Source organism: Halichoerus grypus, chromosome 8 (genome assembly GCF_964656455.1).
Source record: "Halichoerus grypus chromosome 8, mHalGry1.hap1.1, whole genome shotgun sequence".
Classification (NCBI taxonomy): domain Eukaryota; kingdom Metazoa; phylum Chordata; class Mammalia; order Carnivora; family Phocidae; genus Halichoerus; species Halichoerus grypus.
The window spans coordinates 25,631,831-25,659,102 of record NC_135719.1 but is presented as its reverse complement, the minus strand read 5'-3'; the positions used below and the strand labels follow the sequence as shown (position 1 = coordinate 25,659,102).

At 39.9% G+C, this 27,272-nt stretch overlaps 1 protein-coding gene across 4 annotated transcripts in view; it reads left to right on the top strand.

The window, feature by feature from the left end:
• Positions 1 to 27,272, top strand: part of CERS3 (ceramide synthase 3) — a 100,403-nt gene that overhangs the window by 32,824 nt on the left and 40,307 nt on the right. For 3 of the 4 annotated variants that reach the window (XM_036091862.2, XM_078078957.1, XM_036091863.2), the window contains 6 exons: positions 3,596 to 3,713; positions 8,719 to 8,837; positions 15,724 to 15,781; positions 16,750 to 16,800; positions 20,770 to 20,862; positions 23,947 to 24,075. In XM_036091862.2, the coding sequence (XP_035947755.1) occupies positions 3,596 to 3,713; positions 8,719 to 8,837; positions 15,724 to 15,781; positions 16,750 to 16,800; positions 20,770 to 20,862; positions 23,947 to 24,075 (568 nt within the window). The remainder of the gene's footprint in view (positions 1 to 3,595; positions 3,714 to 8,718; positions 8,838 to 15,723; positions 15,782 to 16,749; positions 16,801 to 20,769; positions 20,863 to 23,946; positions 24,076 to 27,272) is intronic. The other variant, XM_078078958.1, reaches the window with a different exon arrangement.

The window sequence follows — 27,272 nt, the reverse complement described above, 5'->3', positions numbered from 1 at the left end:
GAAGAGTTAGCAGTCTGAGGAAGAGAAAAAAAAAAGTAAAAAAAGAATGAAAGAAAACAAAGAGCCTGAGAGACCTGTGGTATAGCATGAAACCTAACAACATACGCATAATGGGAGTTCCAGAAGAAGAGGAGAAAATGAGTAGGATAGAAAGTACTTGAAGAAATACATGGCCAGAAATGTACTCAAATTTGATGACAAACATTAATCTACACATCCAAGAAGCTAAACAAATTCCAAGTAGGATAAATTTAGAGATCCACACCTAGATGCATCACAAAGTGTTCAAAGACAAAAACAACAAATCTTGAAAGCTAGAGAGAAGCATCTATCACATATAAGAGACCTTCAATAAGATTAAGAGTTGATTTCTTATCAGCAATCATAGAGGCCAAAGGTAGTGGGAAGACATATAAAAAGTGCTAAAAAAAAAAAAAAACCTGTCAACTGAGAAAAACTATCTTTTAAAATGAAAGAGAGGGTGCCTGGGTGGCTCAGTCGGTTAAGCGACTGCCTTTGGCTCAGGTCATGATCCTGGAGTCCCTGGATCGAGTCCCGCATCAGGCTACCTGCTCGGCAGGGAGTCTGCTTCTCCCTCTGACCCTCCCCCCTCTCATGTGCTCTCTCTCATTCTCTCTCTCTCAAATAAATAAATAAAATCTTAAAAAAAAAAAAAAAATGAAAGAGAAATTAAGACATTTCATGATGAACAAAAACTGAAAGAATTTGTTGCTTCCAGAGCCATCCCACAATAATATTAAAGGAAATCCTTCAGACTGAAATTAGAGGACACAAGACAATAACTTGAATCCATATGAAGAAATAAAAAGCACCACCAGTAAAGTCACCTACATAAGAAATAAAAAGAAAGTATACACACAGTTTTTGTTTGTAACACATTTTTTCTCCTATCTGATTTAAAAGCCAACTACATCAAACAGTAATCATAAATCTATGTTGATGAAAACATAATTTATAAATATATGATTTGTATGATTAATAGCACAGGAAGGGGAGGTAATGAAGTTTTTGTATATTGCTGATATTATTTTGGTATTAATCTGAACTAGGATGTTATGAATGAAGATGTTAATTATAATACTTAGTTAACCACTAAGAAAATTATTTTAAAAGAAGAATATTTTGGGGCACCTGGGTACCTCAGTCAGTTGAGCATCTAACTCTTGATTTTGGCTCAGGTCATGATCTCATGAGATCAAGCCCCTAGGCTCCATGCTTAGTGTGGGGAGTCTGATTGAGATTCTCTCACTTTCTCCCTCTCCCCCTGCCCCTCCCCCTGCTGGTGCTCTCTCTGTCTCTCTAAAATAAATAAATAAATCTTTTAAAAAAAAGGTAAAAGAAGAATATTTTAAGGAAGAGAGAGAATTAAAAAGCTACACTAGACAATATCTCTTTAACACAAAAGAAGGTAACTTATTGAAGAATAGAGAAATAACAAAGACATAAGATATATAGAAAACAAATAACAAAATAGCAGACATAAATCCTATTTTATCAGTAATTAAATGTAACTTGCATTAATGTAAATAGATTAAATATTCCAACTGAAAGGCACAGATAGGAGAGATGGATACAAATACATGATCTGGGGTGCCTGGGTGGCTCAGTTGGTTAAGTGTCTGACTTTTCATTTTGGTTCAGGTCCAGGGCTGTGAGATCAAGCCCTGCATCAGGCTCCGTGCTCAGCACAGAGTCTGCTTGTCCTTCTCCCTCTGCTCCTTCCTTCCCCCACTCTCTCTCAAATAAATAAATAAAATATTTAAAAAAATACATGATCCAACTATATGCTTTCTATAAGAAACACACTTGAGGTTCAAAGACATAAATAGGTTGACAGTAAAAGTATGGGAAAAGATATACCAAGCAAACAGTAACCAAAAAAGAACCGGAGTGGCTATATACTAATGCCAGGCAATTTAGACTTTCATAGACTTTTAAATTGTTACTGGAAATGAGAACATTTTATAATATAAAAGGGTAAATCTATCAAGATGATATAATAATTATAAACATATATGTACCTAACAACAAAGCTCCAAAATGCATGAAGCAAAAACTGACAGAATTGAAGGGAGAAATAGACAACTCAACAAATAGTTGTAGATGTGAATATCTCACTTTTAGTAATGGATACTTAGGGGGGATTAATAAGGAAATAGAAGACTCGATCAGCACTATAAACCAAGTAGACCTAACAGTCATCTTTAGAACATAGCACCCAATGACAACAGAAGACACATTCTTCTCATATGCACAAGGAACATTCTCCAGGACAGACCATATGTTAGGCCATAAGACAAGTCTCAATAAGCATAAAGAAATGGAAATCATACCAAGTGTGTTTTCCAATCACAATGAAATGAAATTAAAATTCAGTAACACACAGAAATTGGGAAATGAGCAAATACGTGGCAATTGAACAGCATACTTCTAAATAACCAATGGGTCAGAGGAGGAATCACAGTAAATTAGAAAATACTTTGAGATGAATGACAAAGAAAACACAATATCAAAACTTATAAGATACAGCCACATAGTGCTCAGAAGGAAACTTCATAGCTTCAAACACCTATATTAAAAAAGAAGAAAGATCTCAAATCAATAAACTTCTACCTTCAGAAAAAAGAAGAAAAAAGAGCAAACTAAACTTCTACCAAGCCGAAGTTAGGAAATAATAAAGATTAGAGTGGAAATTCAATGAAAACCAGGACACACCCAGTAAAATCCTGAGATTAAAAGGACTGGTAATACCAAGTGTTGGCAGGGATATGGAGTGACTGGAACTCTGGCCCATTACTTGCAGGAATGCAAAGTGGTGCCACCACCTGGAAAACAGTTTGCCAGTTTCTTATAAAGTTAAATGTATACTTGTTATACCACCTACCAATCCCACTCCTCGATATTTACCCAAGAGTCAGGCCATTTTTCTCATTAGTTAGAACTTCAAATAGGAACATAGTAATTCTATAAGACAATGATCACCAAGTAAAAATTTCTTTTTATTTCTTTTTTTAATTTTTTAATTTTTTAAAGATTTTATTTATTTGACAGAGAGAGACACAGTGAGAGAGGGAAAACAAGCAGGGGGAGTGGAAGAGGGAGAAGCAGGTTTCCCGCCAAGCAGGGAGCTCGATGAGGGGCTTGATCCCAGGACCCTGAGATCATGATCTGAGCCGAAGGCAGACGCTTAACGACTGAGCCACCCAGGTGCCCCACCAAGTAAAACTTTCAATAACAAAATTATTATTCATTTGAATCCCTTGGAGTCTTAAAATGAAACTCTAAGTGGAATGGCTTATCCCAATTCTGGGATCTCATATATAAATATATTTGGATTTACATAAGTAAATTTTTAATGGTACAAGTATTTTATTTTTTTAGTATTGTTTGTATAAAGGGTCTCAAAATTTGCTCTCCTTGAATTTCTTTGCAAGGCAGAGGTTAGCTGTAGGTAGCCCAAGGACAACATGACCCAATGGCTGATCCTTCATTTGGAATCTAAAGTAAGGCTTGAGTTTTCTGGTGTCATTTTGGGTTCGTTCTCAGAGTTTGGACTTTCTTTCATATTTTGTAGGTTTATTGCTATGCCTCTAGCAAAATCATTTGGCATTAAAGAGGAAGTTCGAAAGAAGATTATACCAAATACTGTCTTAGAGAATTTTTTCAAACATTCCACAAGGCAACCATCTCAAGTAAGTACAAGTTCTTTGTTTGGGGATTAAAAAAAAAATCTTCTTTCTTAATGTTTCAGTCACCTGTGGCTTACCTCATCTGTTCAAGATATCCGTTCCAGTTGGCCATCAAATGATTTGACTCATTTGGATTTTTTTCCTCTATTGACAGGTTATACAGCATTCCAAGCATAGTATAAAATGATACAGAAATATTATAAAATAACCAATATTCATAGTTGAACTATTGTGTTCAACTATAGTGTTTAACACTAATAATCAATGCCGTAATTTGGGTAGAAAGATCAAAATTAAATTTTGGAGGGTAAGATATGTACAAAGTACCCTAATCACTAAAGACCACTGACAGTTACGGCAGAGTAGCCCATATCTAACACTTCTGATGGCTGTGGCATCATCGATATACATTACACACTTTAGGAAATTGTTCACGGGGGTGGCTGTCGTGAGTAGGCCATTTCATTTTTTCCAAGTCCTCCACATGTTTAAAAATGCGCCGTGCTCCTGCCCACTCCCCAGGAAAGTCAGAGTTCTCTCTAAGTACAAGATGCACTTCATGAAATGGTGTAGTGCAAGGAATGTTTACATAACCCAAAAAAGGTTGTCTTAAAAGGTTGTTTTTGTTTTTTTTTTTAAGATTTTATTTATTTGTCAGAGAGAAAGAAAGAGAGCACAAGCAGGGGGAGCGGCAGGTATAGGGAGAAGCAGGCTTGCCACTGAGCAGGGAGCCCAATGCGGGACTCTGGGATCATGACCTGAGCCAAAGGCAGATGCTTAACCGACTGAGCCACCCAGGCGCCCCCACAAAAAAAGGTTTTAATCCAATAGTTGTAAAAAAAGATGGCGCCTCGGCAGGTCTAGTTTCATTTTCACCATAGTTAAAATGAGAGATGAAATAAAAACTCTCTGATGAATACAGATGGTGATCACTAGTCATTTTTTTTCTGCATATGTTAATTTTTTAATGAAATTTACATGTGACTTATTTTTCTTTCTTTTTTTTTATTATGTTATGTTAGTCACCATACAGTACATCATTAGTTTTTGATGTAGTGTTCCCTGATTCATTGTTTGTGTATAACACCCAGTGCTCTGTTCAATACGTGCCCTCTTTAATACCCATCACCAGGCTAACCCATCCCGCTACCCCCCTCCCCTCTAGAACCCTCAGTTTGTTTCTCAGTGTCCATAGTCTCTCATGGTTCGTCTCCCCCTCCGATTTCCCCCCCTTCGTTTTTCCCTTCCTATTATCTTCTTCCTTTTTTTAACATATAATGTATTATTTGTTTCAGAGGTACAGGTCTGTGATTCAACAGTCTCACACAATTCACAGCACTCACCCTAGCACATACCCTCCCCAGTGTCCATCACCCAGCCACCCCATCCCTCCCACCCCACCCACCACTCCAGCAACCCTCAGTTTGTTTCCTGAGATTAAGAATTCCTCATATCAGTGAGGTCATATGATACATGTCTTTCTCTGATTGACTTATTTTGCTCAGCATAACACCCTCCAGTTCCATCCACGTCGTTGCAAATGGCAAGATCTCATTCCTTTTGATGGCTGCATAATATTCCATTGTATATATATACCACTTCTTCTTTATCCATTCATCTGTCGATGGACATCTTGGCTCTTTCCATAGTTTGGCTATTGGATCACCGGTCATTTTAAAAGTCAAGAGCATGTGCTCGCACAGTTTAGGATTGATAGATTTTAAGGGTGCCGAACTTTATTTGCAAAGTTCAGTTGCATCTAGATGACTGTTTCTATCATGGGTCTGGTTGGGCTCGTATGGAGGTCTGACCATAGCGTGTGGCATCGCGTCCAGGATTGTTCACAGCTAGCCAGCACTGTCCGTAACTTCTTCTGCCCTCAGGTTCTGTACTGGACTTCCTTGTTTGTTTTTTTTCTAAAATGAGGACAGTCTGACAAGCCTTTTCCACATGTTCTTCATTTCCATGTGCTCCAAAGGACTGCTCTTGTTCATTTCAATACTGCTGTTAACAGTGGCGATAATAAACGCCCAAGCATCATTTCACATTTTTCAAAAGGGAAATTACTTAGCTGTGGTTATGAAAACTTCGGGCTCTTTCAGAGTCCTCATTATTTTTCTCTCTTTCTGTTTGATAATAAAGCACTCGGGTAATACCTTGTATAAAACATGAAGAACGGTGCTATGCTCTCAATTACTTGATATGTTTGCTAGAGCAAAACCTTCAGGTCAGCATTTTAGGAAATTTAAAATGAGGAAATTTGGTCTTTATCAAGTTTCCCTGCTATGGAGAGAAAAGAGCCATGTGACAGTTAAAGAAATACCAACATAACATCTGGCACAATTTTCTGTGCATTGTAGGTGTTCAATAAGTGCTTGTTTTATGTATCGATAAGAAATTACTTCCAGAGACTTTTGTTTGCAAGAGGATTTCCATCCCAATAATATTGTAGTGAATGGAGTCAGTATCGTCAAGACTGATGTTACACCCGATTCATCTGTGCTCCAAGAGAGAAAATAAATTGCTTCAAATCATGTTCGAGTGCTATTTCTAGATGCATTTATTAAGCAGATATCTATAGAAATGATGGGATAATAAAAATGAATTGCTTCCCGCGAGGGAGTGTGATGAGCTGTGTGGGTTAGTGAATCCAGACCTCCAGAGTTGTGAGAACAAAGACCTTGGACGCAAGGGCAAAGTGAACACGGTGTCCGACTCCGGACATACGCCTGCTCCTCCATTCCGTACATGCCGCTGGAGGGGGACTTTATCAGTGCCAATGCCCTGTCCCCCCACCAGGATAAATCCCAGACAAAGCCCCCCTTGATGTGAGCGTAGCCACATCTTTCCTCCCCTCCTCTTCATACGGCTCTACCCTGCCAGACTTCTTTCTGTTCCCCAGGGGTTCCCTGCTCACTCTTGCTCTCATCTCCACACGACCTTCCTTTCTTTACCCTCTCCTTCTCTGAGGCTTTTTTCAGGATCCAGCCTATGTGTAACTTTCTGGAAGTGCCTACACAGAGTTAGGTCCCATGGTATCCTGATCTTCCCCTATCTTAGCACTCATGGTATTTCGTTAGAATTCTTTGTTTTATTTTCTTACTTTCGGGCCCCACGTCCATGTTATTATTCATTTAGATCCCCAATGATTAGCACAATGCTTGCAAGAAGGAGGCAACAATAAATGGTTGCCAACTCAGTGTCCTCAAGAGCTCAAAAACAAAACAAAACACAACAACAACAACACAACGGTGGTGAACCCTTGGCCTATAAAAGGTGTTAGAGAGGGCAGTTAGGTTACAGAGAAACAGAGTATCATATGGGCTGTATCCTGTTTTTGTTTTGTTTTGCATTCCTTCTTGCAGATTAAATAACAGGTAGCAATTTAGGAGGTACATAGAAGTTGCAATTAGGCCTTTGCCAGTCTTCAGTGTGAGAGCTGCTCTATGAATTTTATCCACTGTTAACCCTGCACACGTGAACAATTAGGTGAACTCTGCACAATAACACAGTAGAAACTGTATGACTGGTCCCAGACTGGAGGGTGTCCAGCCATCAGGCAGGCTTTGTTCAGCCCTCGCAATGTTGGTCCTAAATTTACTTAAATTTACTTTGAGGCAGCGGTCAACATTTGGAACGTGCTAGTCATGTCACAACAAAATCCTGGGTGTGCGCTTTCCCTCTGGAGCCATCAACGAGGGCTGGTTCACAGCTGTGCTTTTGGAGCAAAGCGGGTGCTTTCCTGTTTGCTTTGTCAGTCACTCCTGCTTATCTCCTCAACGCTGAAGCTGAGGGTCAGTTTGATGCCATTTTATTTTTTCTAGTAAAGAGGAAATGGAAATACTTCGTGTACTTATGTTGGAAAATGAAAGATCAAGAGGGCAGGTATTTCAAAAACTTACAGAGCTTATTTCTTTGTGTCAGTTGAAGACACCATAGGTTTAGCATATAAAACCTGCCTGTGCGAAAGAATACAACTTAAAATCCCACCATGAAACAGACCTGATCCACTCAATCATACGTGTTTTTGGTCTGGCCCTCGGAGAGCTTCAAAGTGTATGACCTTTGAGCTAATCCATCATCCATATTATTTCCAAATTTAAAAATAAATTCTGCTTCCCAGAAGAGAAGCGATCATCATTAGTATATTCTACGATCTTAGTTTTTTTATGATTGGAATTATTTTGGATTAGTTTGAAATGGGCTCTACATCTGATTAAACGTGAAAGTGATGGCCAACACCTTTTGAGTTTTTCCTGTCGTATCTTTTGGAGCCAGCACAAACGTCGTGTGAAAGAACAGAAAGTGCACTAGCCTACATTCTTTTTTTTCTTTTAATCTTTTTTTTTATTTATCTGACAGAGAGAGACAGTGAGAGAGGGAACACAAGCAGGGGGAGTGGGGGAGGGAGAAGCAGGCTTCCCGCCGAGCAGGGAGCCCGATGCGGGGCTCGATCCCAGGACCCTGGGATCATGACCCGAGCTGAAGGCAGTCGTTTAACCAACTGAGCCACCCAGGTGCCCCACTAGCCTACCTTCTTATCCTCACTTTACTATTAATTTTAGGTCTTGGACAACTTACTAAACCTCTTGGTGTTCCCATTTCTCATAGGAAAAATGAGGAGGTTGGATCTGATTAACACCTTAAACTGTACTTCTCTACCTGGTACCTAGGAAGCCTAGATAAAACTTTGCTGAACGAGTGAGCTCACATCTGCAGCTCGAATGTATGGGTTGCTGACAAATTATGGAGTATTGATATTTCTTAGTAACTCAGAGTGCTGGGATTTTTTTTTTTTTTTTTTTTTTTTTTTGGTGGGTCTGTGTGTGTGCGTGTCTGTGTGTGTGATCCCATAAGCAAAAGAGGTAAATTCATTGGCTCCAGAGCTAACGCAGAATGCCTCTTCTCTCCAGGGCACAAGCTCTGGTAACCGAATCATACCATCTCTTGACTGCCTGCCCATCTGACTACTCTTTATCACCTGTTCATTCATGTTGTCCCTTTTCAGACTGATATTTACGGACTGGCAAAGAAGTGTAACTTGACAGAGCGCCAGGTGGAAAGATGGTTTAGGAGTCGGCGGAATCAAGAGAGGCCTTGCAGGATGAAGAAATTCCAGGAAGCTTGGTAAGAAGGACAGTCAAAGCTTTTGCAATGCTGCAGTTTTATAATATGGAACAGAATGGTCATCTCAGAAAGAACACTAATGTTGGAGCAGAAGAGGGGTTTGGACCCAGCCCTGTCACTTACCAATTGGGTGTTTTAGGCTAGTCACCCATCTACCGTCTCTGATTCCGTTTCCTTCTCGATGAAATGGGGTGAAGCTATGAACTCTCTAAGATGAATAGGAGGTATGATGTACTTATCTTAAAGTCCAGAAAAAAAATACAAATGTCTTAACTGCTGTTTCTTTTTTTTAGGGTAGAGGTTGGCCCTACGTCTCAAGACTTTGTCAACTGTTTCTAATCACATTCCAATTATTAAATCACATTATAAGAGCAGAGAATGGGAAGGTGTCTGTTCTTCCATCCCACTTGACTCATTCCCCCCTCCAGCCCCCCACCCCTTGCCTGTGGACTGGATGGCCAATTCCTCTGGGTTTCCCAGTTGGTTTTAGTTGAGGGGGGGTGGTCAGCACCTGTTGGGGTCCAAGTAGGATTTTTGCCAGAGCTGGCTACTTTGAATATGCTCTGGGAGGAATGAGGCTGCATAACACTTATTTTTGGTTTCATTTGAGTTCTGTGGGTTTTTTTTTTCCCTCCCGTAGAATTTTGTTGTACTTTGGGTCACTCCCTTGGTGGCATAAATGGACACTTGTGTGAAAAATGCAGACAGGTCATTGCTCTTATTTTTTTCTTCTTCCTTATATCCAGACAAATGTCTGTTCGTTGGGTTGTGTTTGATGCCACATTCTACACAACAATAGCATCCCTTCTTTCTGTCCGTTTCTTATGGTCCTCACATTGCCTGGTGACTTTCACCAGATATTTTTTGTTTTGATCATGAAGTGAATAGAGAGCTGATGTCAGACTCTCACATAAATGGGGCTGGGGCTAAGCTTTAATGCCTTCCTTCAGTTTACCTGTATGCACCTGAGTATTATGATCCCACTATGATGCTGGAGATGTTTAGGGGCACAGACCCAAGTGTTCAAGGTGTCTTGAAACAAGCAATCATTTCTCATCACAGGCTTCCATTGGAAGCTCAACGTGAATGGCCTGGTTTGTCTTCCAAATAGCTTCTCTCTGATTTTTAGCTCTTGAGAGATTGGCTAATATCGTCGTCACTGATGTCAGCTTGGCATGAGTGAATCTCTTTAAACTATCACCACAAAACACTATAAAGTAGCACTGGTCTCATATTATATTTTCCTGTTCTCCTACTATCATTCATTTATTTTTCTAGCAAATGATTCTTATCTTAAATAAAGTCCCCAGGGAGGGACTAATTCTCTACTTTTGAGCTGAATCATGCTCCCATGAAAATCTCTAGTGATTTCTTGTACATGATAGAGCCTTACAGTTTATAAATAATGTTTGATCCTCCCGCCAATGCCGTGAGGTAGTCGAGGAAGGTAGGTAGAGCTAGCCCTGTGTAAGAAATGAAAACTATTCAACATACACAGTGCCATATGTCAATTAAATCTCAATAAAATGGGAGGGAAAAGAAAGAAATGGGGAGCTACAGGTCCGGCTTCTTAAAAGAACTTGCTTAAGGTCACCTGGCTGTGGGCAGAGCTGTAGCACTCCTGTCTTCTGACTCCTTTTCTGGGACTCTTTCTCCTCCATGCTACTGCCCCTTGACACATAATGCTTACCTCTTAGCAAGCAGAAAACCCCCTATGTCAATTAAACCTTTGGGTCAACAAGGCCTAACATTTGGGACTCTGGCTGTCAGTGAGTCTACTGAAAGTCCGCTTCAGAATTCAGGCTAGGGAAGGGAATTTCAAGTTGTCAGCTATCAGTCAGTCAGGCAATGCAGAGGGTTATGTCGACTGTCTTCTCTGTACGGGGCACTCTCCTACATTGGATGGAGTTCTAGATTTTAAGAGGGAAGTTAAAGTGGAAGGCCTGGTCACTAGCCTTAAACAGCTACTCAAGGAGACAAGACTGTTGCTTATGAAACCACAATAGCCATCCAGTTATTCCACCCAATGGCACATGAGCCTAGACACGTGTAGTCCATGGTCATGTTTCGATGCATTGTGGGCAGTCAGAGGAGATGGTGTTAGTAGATCTGGACACGTTCGAAAAAGGCTTTTTAGAGGAGGCCAGACCTAGAGGAGGTAGTGGGAACATGACCTTGAGGAATGGGTTGGGATTTCCACGAGAAAAGAAATCAGGATTTGAGGGTAGCTTGTTTGAAGTAAGGCAAAGACACAAGGCAGGAAATTATACAGTGTATTCAGGATATAGAAGTGGGCCAACAAATAAAATGTAAGCTTTACCTTCTTCTTTAGAGATATCACAAATTTCCTGAAAGTCAGAACACCGCTATTATAGACTAAATAAATAGACTAAAGCAAAATGCGCTTTATTCCTCCAGCGATGTGATGTGCTGTGGGAATCATAGTAAGAGCTACCTAGCCTCAGGCATTTGGGAAATCTCAGAAAACTTACTTCCCAACACCAAACTTTAACAAATTACTTGCCAACAGGCAGAAACTCCTCTATAATATTAAGAGGAACACCTTAAGTTTACTGTATTGTTTCCTTGATTACTTCCTTTTTTTGAATTGAAGTATGGTTGACATACAATATTAGATTAGTTTCAGCTGTACAACATGGTGATTTGACATTTATATACATTCCCAAGTGATCACAACAAGAAATCTAGCAACCATCTGCCACCATATAAACAATGTTATTAATTATATCCCCTGTGCTGTACATTGCATCCCCAAGTTTTAAATACTTAATGACTGGTAGTTTGCACCTTTGAAACTCCTTCCTTTGTTTCGCCCATTCCTCTACCCTCTCCCTCTGGCAACCACCAGATTGTTCTCTGTATCTGTGAGTCTGTTTCTATTTTGTTTTATCTGTTCATTTGCTTTCTTTTTTAGAGCCTACATGTAAGTGAAATCATATGGTATTTGTCTTTCTCTGTCTGATTTATTTCACTTAGCATAATACTCTCTATCTCCATCCATGTTGTCACAAATGGTAAGATTTCACTTTTTTTTAAAGATTTTATTCATTTATTTGTCAGAGAGAAAGAAGAATTTCATTTTTGTATAGCCAACTAGTATTCCATTGTGTGTGTGTGTGTGTGTGTGTGTGTGTGCGTATCACATCTTCTTTATCCATTCATCTGTCGATGGGCACTAGGTTGCTTCCATATCTTGGCTATTGTACTTGGTTACTTTTTTAAATGATGACCCCCTGAACCCTGTTCCACAGAATTCAGGATTTTAATCCACAGTGCATCCTTTATTTTTAAAGTAAACTTCATATTAGCTGACCACTTTTCTTTTTCAATAAGCATTTCCATCTAGCAGCAAGAAGTTTATTATAAAAATCCCAGGTAATTTTCAAGTAGCGGGTGTAGATAGGTAGGCAGCTTCCCCAGCCCCGAAGGGAGAGCTCTCCTCTAGCTGGCTGGGCTGCCACCCTGCCTTAGCTGACCCCTGGGACATGTCCCTGCCTGCTCCATTGGGCCTTGCCCTTTCCTGAGCCCCGTTGCTGGCCTTGGCAGCTTCTCTCTCCATTGCCCCCTGATTGCACTTGCCATCTGGGCCTGACCAATCAATTTCTGGATTTTTCTTTTTTCCAAGAATTTTTTTCCCCTTACAATTATGTTTATCTCAGCCTCTCCTGGAAAAAAAAAGGGGGAATCTTTACTACCTTTTCCATCTGAAACTAGTAAAACAGCATCAACAAGTACTTTGTCATTCATCTCATAATTAGTGAAGTGTAGCGGTTCTCGAACTTTTTGGTTTTAGAAGCTTTTTGTCCTCTGAAAAATTAAGAAGGACCCCAAAAAGCATTTGCTTGTGTGTGTTATGGCTACCGGTACTAGAAACGAAGGCTGAGACATTTATAAAACATAAGAGTACACAAGCTCTCTGAGCAAGGATGGCGTCTCCTGTCATGGGGCCTCTGGAAATCACTGTTCGCTTGTGAGGGCATGAGTGAAAATCACAATAACACGGTAGTCATATTATGAAAATATTTGGACACCAGGAATACCTGGCACACATTTTGAGAACCGCTGGGATAGTGTAATGAAGCCTAACAGATCAGTCCAGGAAAATGCAACACTTGGTTTTGGCACTTGCATCTGATGGCCACTGCACAGCCCCGGGGGAGTTATGTGATCTCTCCCAACCTCTGTGTCCCTCTGCGGTAGCCACCTTGTCTACCTTTTATCCATAGAGAGGGCCTAATTACAGTTCCTAGTCCATAAACTTGTTGTGAAGATAAACATATGATAACACACACAGGCTTAGCACAGTGCCTGGTGCAAAGTCAAGAGGTCAGTAAATGCTGGAGAAACGAACAATTCGAGATGTGCCACCTAGACTTATGGCTTCCTTTGTGGCCAGCAGGTCTGATCCTACTTTTTCTGTTTCCGTTTGGCCACGAGAATCCAGGGAGCCAAAGACATGCTGCCTGCATCTAAGTGTGGGCCTTCACTGGACCAGCCGTAAATATAACAAGGATGGACAGGTCTCAACCAGCTCATTTTATAAAATGCTCTTTGGGTATTTTTATGGTTCAGATTTCTGAAGACTGGAACCCTACTTCTTTCTCTATCAAAGCAAGCCAGGAAGAAAGACTATCATCTAGCCTATAGTCAATGACAATGTTCAGGAAGCATCACTGGCTTCAGAGTCCAGAGACCGGCACTCAGCCTCAGCTGTGTTACTGCTTAGCTGTGGGAGCTGGGGAACTGGGGGAACTGGTCTTGTCTTTAAGGAGCCTGACTGTTCATCTACAAAATGGGTGTATGTCTGCCTTCCTCTTTCTTACTTAGCTTTCAGGCATGTTGAAGAAAGCGCTCTAAGGCATTATGCAAGAATAAGGAACAAGCATTATTATTATTATTATTTTAAGATTTTATTTATTTATTTGACAGAGAGAGAGAGAGAGAGAGCTCATGAGCAGGGGGGAGGGGCAGATGGAGAGGGAGAAGCAGGCTCCCCGCTGAGCAGGGAGCCAGACTCGGGGCTCACTCCCAGGACGCTGGGGTCATGACCTGAGCCAAAGGCAGCCACTTAACCAACTGAGCCACCCAGGCGCCCCAACAAATATTATTTTTAATATTATTGTTGCTTCAGCAATCATGAAATAAAATAGCAGTACTTTTTTGGAAACTTTACTTTGCAAAGTTATAAACATACACAAAAATAGAAAGACTGGTATAATGAACTATGTGTTCTATGTTCCCATCACCAACTTTAATTTTTTTTTTTTAAAGATTTTATTTATTTATTTGAGAGAGAGAGAATGGGGGGGGGGAGGGTCAGAGGGAGAAACAGACTCCCTGCCGAGCAGGGAGCCCGATGCGGGACTCGATCCAGGGACTCCAGGATCATGACCTGAGCCGAAGGCAGTCGCTTAACCAACTGAGCCACCCAGGCGCCCCTCACCAACTTTAATTATTACCAACTGATGGCAATCCTGTGTCATCTGTGTCCCCCCTAACCACCTCCCCCCACAGACAGTTTTTGTGGATAAATTTTTTTCTGTCAGTTTTACTGAGATATAGTTGACATGCGTCACTGTGTAAGTTTAAGGTGTATAGCGTGACGGTTCGACTTACATATATTGTGGAATGATTGCCACAGTAAGTTTAGTTAGCATCCATAATCTCATAGAGGTACAAAAAGGAAAAAAATGTTTTTTCCTCTTTGTGATGAGAACTTGAGGATCTACTCACTTAGCATCTTTTAAATATGCCATACAGAAGCGTCAACTATAGTCATCATGCTGTACTTCACATTCCCCGTACTTATGTATCCTGTAACTGAGAGTGTGCTCCTTTTGACCACCTTCATCCAAGTATTATTGACGATTACTTTTGACACAAATATCAGACTTTGTATGATTTCATTGTAAATATTTTAGTATGTATCTCTAAGAGATAAGGACTCTATTTTAAACAAAATTGCAATACCAGTATCATACCTTAAAAAAACTTTAATAACGGGTGCCTGGGTGGCTCAGTCGGTTAAGCGGGCGAACTCTTGATTTTGGCTCAGGTCGTGGTCTCAGGGTCGTAAGATCGAGCCTGGTGTTGGGCTCTGCACTCAGCGGGGAGTCTGCTTGTCCCTCTCTCTCTCCCCTTCTGCCCCTCCCCCTTCTTGCGCCCTCTCTCTCTCTCTTTCTCTAAAATAAATAAATAAAATCTTAAAAAAACTTTAATAATGGTAAACATTCAATGTTCAGATTACCTTGATTAACTCATAATTTTCTTTACCATTTGTTTGTTTGAATCAGGATCTTAATAAAAGCCATGCAGTACAGTTGACTGGTATGTCTTTTAAGTCTCTTAATCTATAGGTCTTTCTCCATACATGAGAAAAAGATTTTTTTTTTTTTTCAAAATCTGCTTTTCAGAAACAAGACTGAAGTCTGGCCGCATGGAAACCTTTTCACTGGGACTTAAGTGGGGATAAAATAAATGATTCGACTAATACTAATGTCAACCCGTTGTCTACAGTGTGTCAGGAGCTGGGTCTACTGTGTATCAGGCGCACTGCAAACAGTCATAACAGTATCCCCCACTTGTTATTGCTTGCTTCATACCGGGCACCCTGATCCATACTTTTCACAAATTAGCTTCAATTCTTTTTACATTTTGAGGTAAGTTTTGTCATTCCCATTCTATAGATGAAGACATGAAGGCTTCCCGAGGTTAAGTGACTTCCCTACAGTTTAGCCATCAAACAAGTGGCAGTCAGGATATCAAATTAGATGTGCCCGTGCATTCTTTCCAGAATACTGTCCTACCAAATGTATTTCTCCTCACATGTCAATCACCTTTACCAGATGTTTCTTTCTTTTGGCAGCTGGCGATTTGCATTTTACTTAATGATTACTGTTGCTGGAATTGTATTTCTTTATGATGTAAGTTGTCTCTTTGATATTCTTTGATGGGGATTTGTCTTTGATTTTAAAAACTGTTGCCTATGAATTCCTCGTGAAATAAGGTTCTCAATAAGCTAACCAGCTTTCATGCTTTTAAAAACCACACAGATGCCTAGAGAGGTCATAACTCCTCAGTTTGTCTTTCAAAGCCTTTGTTAAGCATTGGATTGGCAAACATAAGTTTGAAACCTAATCTCTCCCTATTTCCACTCACACGACCCATGTGCCAACCACCCTGGACTACTGACAATCCCCTGAACAGACCTTTGCATTGTCTGTTTAAATAGTCACTAAATGATTACCTCATTAAGTGATATATAAACTTCATAATAAATTGTTGACAGAAAAAAAAAGATAACCAGCTTTTAGAGATTTTGCTCAAGATTTAAGATATTTTTATGGCTACAGGAAGAGTAGTCTGATTGGTTCAGAAATCATATCATTAGAGGTTTCACTTGTTTGAAGAATTTCCTTTTTTTAAAAAGATTAAAAAGATTTTTTTAAAGATTTTATTTATTTGAGAGAAAGAGAGTGAGTGAGCGAGAGAGAAGGAGCAGGGGGAGGAGCAGAAGGAGAGGGAGAAGCAGACTCCCCGCTGAGCAGGGAGCCCGATGCGGGGCTCGATCCCAGGACCCTGGGATCATGATCTGAGCCGAAGGCAGATGCTTAACTGACTGAGCCACCCAGGCGCCCCTGTTTGAATAATTTCCTGTGCGAGGCAGCACCGTGTGTGGTCCCAGATTCACCAGAAGTCGTGAGCATCCCAGGCACATTGTATGGGGACATGTATCAATACCTAAAGAGAGAAAGAGACGCAGCAGGAACAGCAGTCTTACTGTTATGTGTGGCCCTGTCAATGACATCAGGAAGAGCTTATGTTTTCTGCTGAAATCAGCCTCTGACTCTGACAAACTTACTTTTTCTCTCTTGGTTCCTTGTTTTTTCAGAAACCTTGGGTATATGACCTTTGGGAGGTGTGGAATGGCTATCCCAGGCAGGTAAGTCCCTTCTGATACAGTCCTCCCTTCCTTCAGCTTTGAGGCCCTCAAATTGTCCCCTGAGTTAGGTCCGAGTCCCCTTCCTACTCTCTGTCCACGTCTGTGCAATCCTTCGGCTCTTTCTCTACCAGAGCTTACTCATCCTTATTCCTTACTTACCTATCACCTGTGTTGTTCCTTTAGTCTGTTTATGGTTAATGCAATTACATATTTGAGTTTAAATCTCCTATCTTATGATTTATTTTCTATTTGTAATACATGGTGCATTTCCTTTTATTGTACTCTCTCCTTTCTTTTTTATGGGACAATCAAGTTTTTTAAAAAATTATTACTCCATTTCTTCCTTTACATTAGCTTTTTAGTTAGGCATCCTTTTGTGCTTATAGTAATTATCCTCGACATTACTATATGCATTTGTTAATTATTGGAGTCTAATAAAAATTAATGCTCTAACCTCTTTACAGTCACTGAAAAGTCGTTAGAATTCTTCATAGAATTCTTCATATACCCTCCTCCCATTTCCTCCTTCAAATATTTAAAATGCTACAAGTCATTGCTATTAGTGTTTTGGAAACAGTCAAATCATCCTCTCTGTGCTCCACCTTGTGTCCTGCTTTTCCATGTTTCCATCTGGGACGATTATCCTTCTGGCTGAAGAAGTCCCTTTGGTTTGCTTTTCTGAAATGTTATCACTTCGCCTTCATTTTTTAAAGGATATATTTTGAGGGTATAGAACTCTAGGTTAGCAATGATTTTCCTTTAGCATTTGAAAATGGCATTCCATTGCCTTCTGGATCCCATCATTTTCTTTAAGAATTTAGTTGTCCGTTTTATTTTTGCTTCTTTGAACAGAATGTCTTTTTTCTCTGATTTCAGTATCTTGTCTTTGTCTTTCAAGTTTTATTATGATAGGCATAAATGTGGTTTTCTTTGACTTAATCCTGCCTAATGTCCATAGAACTTCTTGAATCTGTGGCGTGATATCTTCAGTCAGTTTTAGAAAATTCTCAGCCATTGCTTTTGTTCCTTTTTCTCTCTCTCTCTCTTCTCTTTCTGGAAATTCAATTACAGATGTGCTAATATGCTAGATGTTTACACTAGGTCCCACATGTCTCTTATGCTTTTTCTAATATTTTCCATCCTCTTGCTTCTCTGAGCTTTAGTTTGTTGGGAGACAGTTCTCCATGGATTTCTTGCATTTTTGCATGTCTTATGAAGAAAAGCACTGCCTGCCTTTTGTTCTGTACTATCTTTCAAGGACTTCTGTATAGCAGACAACGTTGGAAGATAGAAATATCTCCTTCTGGAGCAAAGGGTAGACACATTACTATCAATTATAAAGATTCAGGTTTCCTAGCTCAGGGTTCCTCTCTTGTACTACAACCCATGGTATGTGCAGATGTCATCTGATGCTTTTTGCTTAGCCCTCTATGAGTTAAGATGGGAGATCTGTCCCAAATATTGATACTCTGACAACTACTATTACTGTGAATAATACGCTATCCTTTACCTCTGACCCAGGAGTCTTGGATCTTCAATTAGCCCCTATGAAACTGTGGCAAGCTATCTTGCAAGTAGGGTAAAATCTCAGACCCTTCACAGATCTGGATATATTCTATTTTCATGTTCTCTAGTTTGTTGCTGCCTTTATCTAAACTGCCGTGAAACACATCTTTTGAGTTCTAAATTTTAGTTACTATGTTTTTCACTTCTCAAATTTTCATTTAACCCTTTTTTTTTAGTGGATTCCAGTTCTCTACTGAAATTTTCCACATTTTAACCAAGTTTTTAAAGTTATTTGGAAGTCCAAGTCTGAGGAATCCAATGTCTTGATCGCCTATGGGTCTGTTCTCTTTTTTTATTCTTGTCTCCTTATGCTTGGTAACTTTTGATTGAATAATAGATATTGTTTATGAAAAAGTATAGATGCTCAGGATATTATCTTCCTCTTGAGAAGATTTACATTCACTTCTATTCATTAGAGTAGAGACAGATCACCTTCATTTTGTATGTGATTGAGCTGATTCAATGTGGATTCCAGTCTTTTTGAGGGCAGATGTATTTACAACTTATCCATATTCCTAGGGTGTTTTCCTAGTGGTTTGATAAAAGATTACAGTGTTTACCAGGACTCTTTCTTTGGCTGGACCTGGGTACCAATTTGCATCCTAGGACCATGAGATTTCCAAAAGTCCTATATAACTTCTTCTACTTCTTAGTCTCTGGACTCCATACAGCTTATAAATTGGCAAATGCTGACTAATGCTATACACTGGTGTGGTTTTCTTTGAATTTATCCCACTTAGGGTCTATGGAACTTCTTGGATTAAGGATTCACTAGAAAAGAAAGATTCATTTTTAATGCATTTTCTCTTTGAAAGCTTCACAGGTTCTGGGTGCTTTGGTTGCTCTTTGATGTCTTCGCAGAGATATTTTTATGCATTTTACCCAGATCCTTTGTTAGTTTTCACTAGGAGAGTTAGTCTCATACATGCTTGTTTGACATAGAAGAAAGCAAAAACTCTGTCTCATTCTATTATGACCTTATAGAGGATGATCAGTTGACCAGAAAATTATTCCTTTTAATGTATTAGCTTCAGCATTAGAGAATCAAAGAAGGTTAGACCATAAAATACTTAGGCAATATGTAGGTCAAACTCCAATCTTATTCTTCTACCTCCAACTTACTCTGAACTTCTGAGGTATATCAGTTATCTACTAGTACATAACAAACCATCCCCAATGCAGTGCCTTAAAACAACCACCATTTATTTGCTCATGATTTGGGTTAACAATTTGGGCTGGGCCCAGCTGAACAGTTCTTTTTGCTCCATGTAGTGTTAAATGAGCTCATGCTTGTATTTCAGTCTGTTGGTAGGCTGGCTAGGGAATGGCTCACGTCCCTGGTGTCCTCATTCATATTTTTGGCAGTGGGTACCTTGATTCTCTATTTTGCTCTTATCAGCAAGATAGCTCAGGTTTCTTACCTGGTGCTTATGAAGTCTCTGCTTGCATCATATTTGCTTATGCTCCATTCACCAAAGCCCAAGATCAAGTTCATGGTCATGATGGAGAAGACTATGCCCATACATGAATATCAGAAGGTGAAATTCATTGGAGGCATTGATGTAACAATCCATCACACCAAGTAATATAATGTCTCAACTTAGCTAAAATAAGCACCCCCCACACACACACCGGACACTATAAAATTATTAAGGAAAATTCTAGATATAGAAATTTTATTTTTTTCAGAAGACATTTTTAGAGTACTTAAATAATTTTATATATTTTATTACTGCCCCATTTGAGGATAGGCCACTTCTGATTACTAGCTGTCACCAGTAGAGAAGTTAGGACATCAGATTTTGAGTAGTATTCAAGAAACATAAAACAAGGTGAACTGTGGGAATAGCAGAACAGACTTACCAATATTCTTAAGTAAAAGCTTTTGAAATTGTTTTCCCTAATTTAACTTTCAGTCAACTAAAACAAGGCAATTACACCTGTTGTCGTTTTATTAACTTTTAAACAAAACACTTTAACTTGATTTTGGAATTCTTGTCTACCCTTTCAGAAATAAAACGCCTTGAAATATTATCTTTGATTCCTTCTCAGAAGTGGAAATCTTTTTTTAAGATTTATTTATTTTAGAGAGGGAGAAAGAGAGAGAAAGAGAGGAGGGGCAGAGGCAGAGGGAGAGGGAAACTTAAACAGACTCCATGCTGAGCACGGAGCCCAAGGTGGGGCTCAATCTCACGACCCTGAAATCACCACCTGAGCCGAAACTAAGAATTGGACTGTTAACCAACTGCGCCATCCAGGTGCCCCTCAGAGATGGAAATCTTAAAGCATCATCATTTGGGGGAATTCTGTGGAACATAAATAGGTATAAACAATAGTTTCATGCCTTAAAATGAGTTGTTTATACGGTGATACTAAAGTAGCAAATACTCTCATTTTCCTTAGCCCTTGCTGCCATCCCAGTACTGGTACTATATTTTGGAGATGAGTTTTTATTGGTCTCTGATATTTAGTCTTGGCTCTGATGTCAAGAGGAAGGTAAGTACCTTTTTTTTTTTTTTTAAGATTTTATTTATTTGAGAGAGAGAGAGCTCGTGAGAGAGCAAGCAGGGTGAGGGGTGTGCAGAGGGAGAGGGAGAGAGAATCCTAAGCAGACTCTGCACTGAGCGTAGAGCCAGATGTGGGGCTCGATCGCAGGACCCTGAGATCATGACCTCAGCCGAAACCAAGAGTCTGAAACCAAGACTCGAACGCTTAGCCAACTGCACCACCCAGGCACCCTTAGGTAAGTGTCTTATTTACAAAGCTACTTTATCTACTTTTTCAAAAATTGTCACCCCCCCGCCCCCAATCCTAATCTTTAAATTGTATTCTTATGTATGTTAGTTTCAATTCATAGCCTTTTTGCATTTTATAGCACATAGGATGGTGCAAAACTTGCTCATGTTTTGGTGCCTCAATAAGTATTTGCAGTGAAACATTATAAACTATAGACACTTTCACTTGGAAGTTCCACTCTTGCTCAGTAGGAAGAGAACTCCCCTTTATGTGGTCTGTTTTTCCCTTTGGGTTCGGGCATTTGATGTTCTTCATTACAGGTGCTAGTAGTTTTAATTCTGCAGCCACATCTTTTAGTTGATTACAAACCACCTTATAGTAATTCTTTGATGTATTCAAAGACTTTGAATACACGTTGTCCTTAATTCATCCAAGATCTTTATGTGGAAACTTTGCTTTGGGCATGCTTGGCTTTGCTTTAGATGTAGGGAAATTGAGCCACAGGCATGCTAAAAAAAAAAATGTATCCTCTGAGTTAACAAAGTGAGGCGTTTTAGGAACCGTTTGCTGATGCAGAAAACCATATTAGATTCTCAATGCAATCACAAGATTTTATCATATATGTTAGCAACACAGATCAAATGATAAATACTCTTGGCATATACCTCATATGCTACACTCTGTTTAAAAAGTCAGTCTGTGGCAAAATTTGTGTGATAAATAAAGCTAAGTTGAACTCAGTATTAAGGAGATAAGACCACGCCGACTTGATTAAGTGATGTTCGGGTGCGTGATGGTGCACCCTATCCATCACTAAGGGGCTCAATCAACTGCAGTCAACAGGAGATCTTAAAAGAAAACTTATAAAATGTAAGTAAAAGAACATATTATGAAAAAATCTGATAGAAATAATCTCCTTTTCCATAAAACTCAGCAATAGCTGTAGATGAACTGTCATTAACTTTAGTCTGGGCTAAGAATACATCAAAATGTAATTGAGTCATTTTCTCAAGGGAGAGAATTGAAGATAATCGCTTTTTAGAAGGTCTTCATAGATATACTAAGGTGAGTCAAGGCTATAATGATCCTGTCTTTCTCCCACATCTGATTTTTCAGTAGTTGGTTTCTCTTTATTATATATAGGTGCATAGGGTACCTTTTCAAAAATTAAATGTAAATATATGTCTTATATTTTGTAAATACATATTTTCAGAGACATAAGACTTTTGGAAGGTGGGTAAAGCACGGGCTCTGGAGTCGGAACGCCCAGGTTTGAATCCCCGGCTTCACCACTCACTAACCTCTCAAGGCAGCTGGCTAAACTCCCTAAACTTGATTTCCTCATCTGTAAAATGGAGCTAAAAATAGTTTCTGTCTTCTCTGGTTGTTGTGAGGATTAAGCTGGTATACCATAAGTGCTCAGTAAGTTGGGCTATTATTAGTAGTATCATGTTTACACTTTTACTTTGGCTACGAGGAAACTGAAATCTTTAAGTGTTTTTTAAAACATCTTTATCGAGGTATCCGCACACTGTACAATGCAGTCATCGAAAGTGTGTAATTCAGTGGTGTTGAGTATGTCCACAGAGTTGTGCACTCATCACCACAGTCATTTTTAGAATATTTTTGTCACCCCCCCAAAAGATATCCTGTACCTTTTTGCAGTCACTCCCCATTTCTCCTAACTTCCCCAGCCCTAGGCAACCCGCTGACCTACTTTCTGTCTCTATGGATTTGCCTCTTCTGTATATTTCATATAAGTTGAATCATAATATATGGTTTTTTGTGCGTCTGGCACTTTCACTTCACATAATGTTTTCAAGGTTCATTCATGTGGAAGCATGTATCAATCCTTCATTCCTTTTTAGTGCTAAATAATTGTCCATGGTTTAGATATACTGTATTCTATTTATCTGTTTATTACTTGATAGCTATTTGGGATGTTTTCTTTTTTGTCTCTTAGGAATAATGGTGTTATGAACATTCATCTACAAGTTTTTGCATGGACATATTTTTATTTCAGTAGAGTTGCTGGGCTATACGATAATCCTATATTTAACCTTTTGGGCAATTGCCAAAGATGCTGCACCATTTTACATTCCTACCAGCAACATATAAGCATTCCAGTTTCTCAACGTCCTTGCCAACACTTGTGATAGTCCATCATTTTTGTTATAGCTATCCTAGTGGGGATGAAGTGGTATCTCATGGTGGTTTTGATTTACATTTTTCTGACAACTAATGAGGGTCGAGTGTCTTTTTGTGTAGTTGTTGGCCATTTGTATATTTTGTTTGCAGAAAACGTTTAAGTTTTTATGCTCGATTGTGGTAGCTTTCTTTAGCTCAGGGTTGGTAATATTGCACTTACATTTGTTACTTGTTTCGTATGCGGTAACTCTTATTTTAATGGTTGTGTAATTTTATTATATTGTATATCTGTCTTTTTTCCTTTTTGGAATTAGGGAGTAAAGGATAAATGTAAATATACACAGGAATGTGTGTGTATGTATACGGTTGTGTGTGTGTGTGTGTGTGTGTGCGGGCGTGTGTACATATATCCAGCGTGGGGCAGTGGAAAGAAGAGCAGATGTTAGGATTTAGATGACAACTATTCAAAGCTGTCCCAAAGTTAAGTGACTTCATCAGTGAGGGTAATATGTGTTAGTTCCCTCACAAGGATTGTGTTTAAGAATCAAAGTGAAAGCATTTTACAAATTTCAAAACATTCAGATGTAAGTTGTTGGTTTTTAAACAATATTATTATTGTTGTTGTTGTTAGCTCTTCCAGTGATTAGGAAATAATTGCATTTGCTTAATAGCTTCCATTTTCTTCTCGTTGTGTAGGATTTTCTCGCTCATGTCATCCACCACCTGGCTGCTATTAGCTTGATGAGCTTCTCTTGGTGTGCTAATTATATTCGCAGTGGGACCCTCGTGATGATTGTGCATGATGTGGCTGACATTTGGCTGGAGGTAAACGTTTGCCATTAAAAAAAGTAATAACAATACCATGTCCTGAGTTTCTGGGACTCCTCGCAGGAAGAATGGTCTGTGAGTGATTTCGCAGGGCTCCCCGTCCTGAAAACACCCAAAGTCCGAGCATGTCTCTGGGTCCTCAGATCCTTCAAGCTTAGAGAAACGAAACCTTGTACTGTTTAGTTTCCAGTCTTCTCCGTGGTACTCGAGAGATGTTAACCCATGGGGTCCCACTTGTAAAAGTTGCATGCAGATACTAGCTCAGGCAGTCAGCTGAGATATTTGAGGAAGGAATGAACTCTAATCCTTTAAAAGGAAAATGTGGATTTGTGGCATCATGGATTCTTAATGTTGGATGGTACCATATATTTACTTAAGCCAAAGCCAAAAACCCACTGGATGCTTGCACTGGCCCCGCGCTGATCCTCCTCCAGCTTTAAAGAATGAGAGCTGATGTTTATTCAAATGACATTTATTTTCTAAGGAAGGAATGTTTTGGAGCAGAGGACATTAAAACAAGAGACTTCCTAGTCCCAAACAACACAAAACATGAGAAACAAAGCAAATTAGGATTGTTTTCTCTACTTGTCTCTGTTCCTATGGGTCCCTGTTTGCCCTGAGGCAGTGACCCAACAGCCCTCTTGCCTGCCAGCTCTCCTGCTGTACTTAGGGCCACATTTCCCAGAGCCAGGAGTTTGTCCTCTAAATACTTTCATTTATAATGGAGCTGAGGAAAAGGATGCTAACCCATCTCATGTTCAGGATTGCCTCTTGAACGGCTGATAGCTGAATATAAGTTGGTATGGGAGAAATTCAATTTGATAGGATCTTGTTCTTCTAGATCAAGGTTCACCAAACTTTTTGGTGAAGGGCCAGATAGTAAATCTAGCTCTGTGGGCAACATAGGATCTCTTGCCCTATATTCTTCTTTTCTGATTGTTTGCTCTTTCTTTTCTTGTACCCCTCTAGAAATGTAAAACCCATCCTTAAAGGGTGACCAGCTTTAGCCCATAGGCTGGACGGTAGTTTGCTAAACCCTGTTCTAGATGTAACCAGAAGTCATTTGAAACCATTTCAAAGCAACTGGTTACTGTTAAAATACTAGATGTGTACAGAATTTTGTTTCTTCTGTGTAAATGCCATTAGACATGTAAATCCCCTTCCAAAGGTCAAGATTATTTGGGGCAGCAAATGGCTTAGCAGAAGAATTGTGCCAGTTTTCCCGTGTGTTGCTGTCTGAATGTAGCCATATCTGTTATAATTACCTCCTCCTCTGATCATATCTGAGTAACCCTGCCTGTAAATTAAGACCACATTGGTCATGACTTAAGAATTATACGCTACTCTGTTGCTTCTAACCCTCTAGCCTTTGGTGTGTGTCCCCTGTAAAAACAGCTTCATTGTGTTGTTAAAAGGCAGTTAGATGTGGAGACTGGGGATAAGCTCTGGGTTGTCCCTGCCCACCCTCCCCCACCCCATCACTGACATGCTATAATTCCCTAGGTGACTTGGGCAAATCACTTAATGCTTTGTTTTCTGTCCTCAGCGGTAATATGAGAAGTCATATCTACCCCTTAGGGTATATTGTGAGGTTTAGCTCATTACTGTTGGAAAATGTTCTGAGGTTCTTAGGTGGAAAAAAAAAAAACAAAAAACAGAAGGAAAATGAAATGTCAGACTCAGAGGTCCCTTCATGGATAAACTATGAGAACAGCCTCATGTTCTTAACGATCATGAATCATTCCTGATTCACAAGCCATGATCTAACCTGAGGTTCAATGAGCAAGACCAGTACCTTCCACCAGCTGGGAAGAGGAACATTAAGTGGTGGCATAGGGCTGATTTCTGATCTCCTCCAAAGATGCCTAATCCACAGATTCCTCGAATAGTTGGCTTTAGCATTGCCTTCTCCGGCAGGAACCCAGATATGGTACAACTTTCGCCCCTGTTTAGACCCTCCTAAATATGGTGACCGTTAATCTTTCATATTCCTCAAGACAATTGGTGGGTCATTTTTTAGCTCTTTCTCTGCAAGGAAAAACAGCCTTGACATCCACAACTCTGACTTAGAAGGAACCTCTGTCTTCTTCATGCATCTTCCTGATCCTCTGGTTTTCCACATGTTCAAGTTTGGATGCAGGACCCAACACTTGAACAGTATCCTGACTCATGCTTAGCAAAGGAGCAAGGGGACTGTCGGATCTCCATCCTTGCACAGCCCAGAATATGCTGTGCGTGTATTTACCCCAGGGAATGCTACTTTGCCCTCACAAGTGCACTCTCTTCCTGCCTATGCACATCTCTAGCTAGCTCCCCTAGCCTGGCCTCTGACTCTTCAAACAACTCTCACTCCATTTCAGGCACGCTAAATTTCTGGCCTATCTCCCCATACCTACCTCCCACCCCCTTGGCAGACTAGCTTTCCACCTCAGCATTTGAGGCTGTTCCCTTCTGGGCCCCCTGCCACTCCACACTCTGATCCTATCCTTATCCCACGGTTAATATGGCGAAGTATGGAAAATGCAATGTAAACCCTTCCTGAAGTGTAGATAGGCTGCCTCTCTTGTTTTAGAGTGGCTTTGAGCTTCTGGGCCAATTTCAGTCCCGAAACCACCCTGACCTGAGCCACGCTTCTGGAGGGATGACCTACACTCATCAACTCCTACCCACCTCCCACCACCCCCAAGTCCAGACACTTTCCATGCAGCCTTGGCTCCACTAGATAATGCAAGAGACAATTCTCATCAATTAACCTTCTACTACCACATTAAAGACTATGTAACTCCTTTTTTTCAATATAGATCATACGGGCAGTGTAGACTAGCATAAAGTAAATGGAGAAAAATCGAGTGCTTGCAACTTTGTTTCAACCAGGACAGGGCCCCCAGAGCAGCCTCCTCACTCGGCCCCCTCTGTTAGCTGCCTTGATTGCAACGTGCGCAGCCCAGCCCAGCCCAGCCCAGCCCAGGACTTCGCTCACAGCTCAACCTTTCTCCAGTCCAGCTCTCCAATCAGTTAAATGGAGAAAATAAACAGGTGCCCCAATAAAATGCATGCTAGCATACATTGTGCTAACTTGGAGTGCTTGTGAAGGACAGGAGTAGTATTAAAGTCATTTGAACAAATAAATAAATAAATAAATAAAGTCATTTGAACATATCTTTTTTTAAACATTCTATTATGGCAAATTTCAA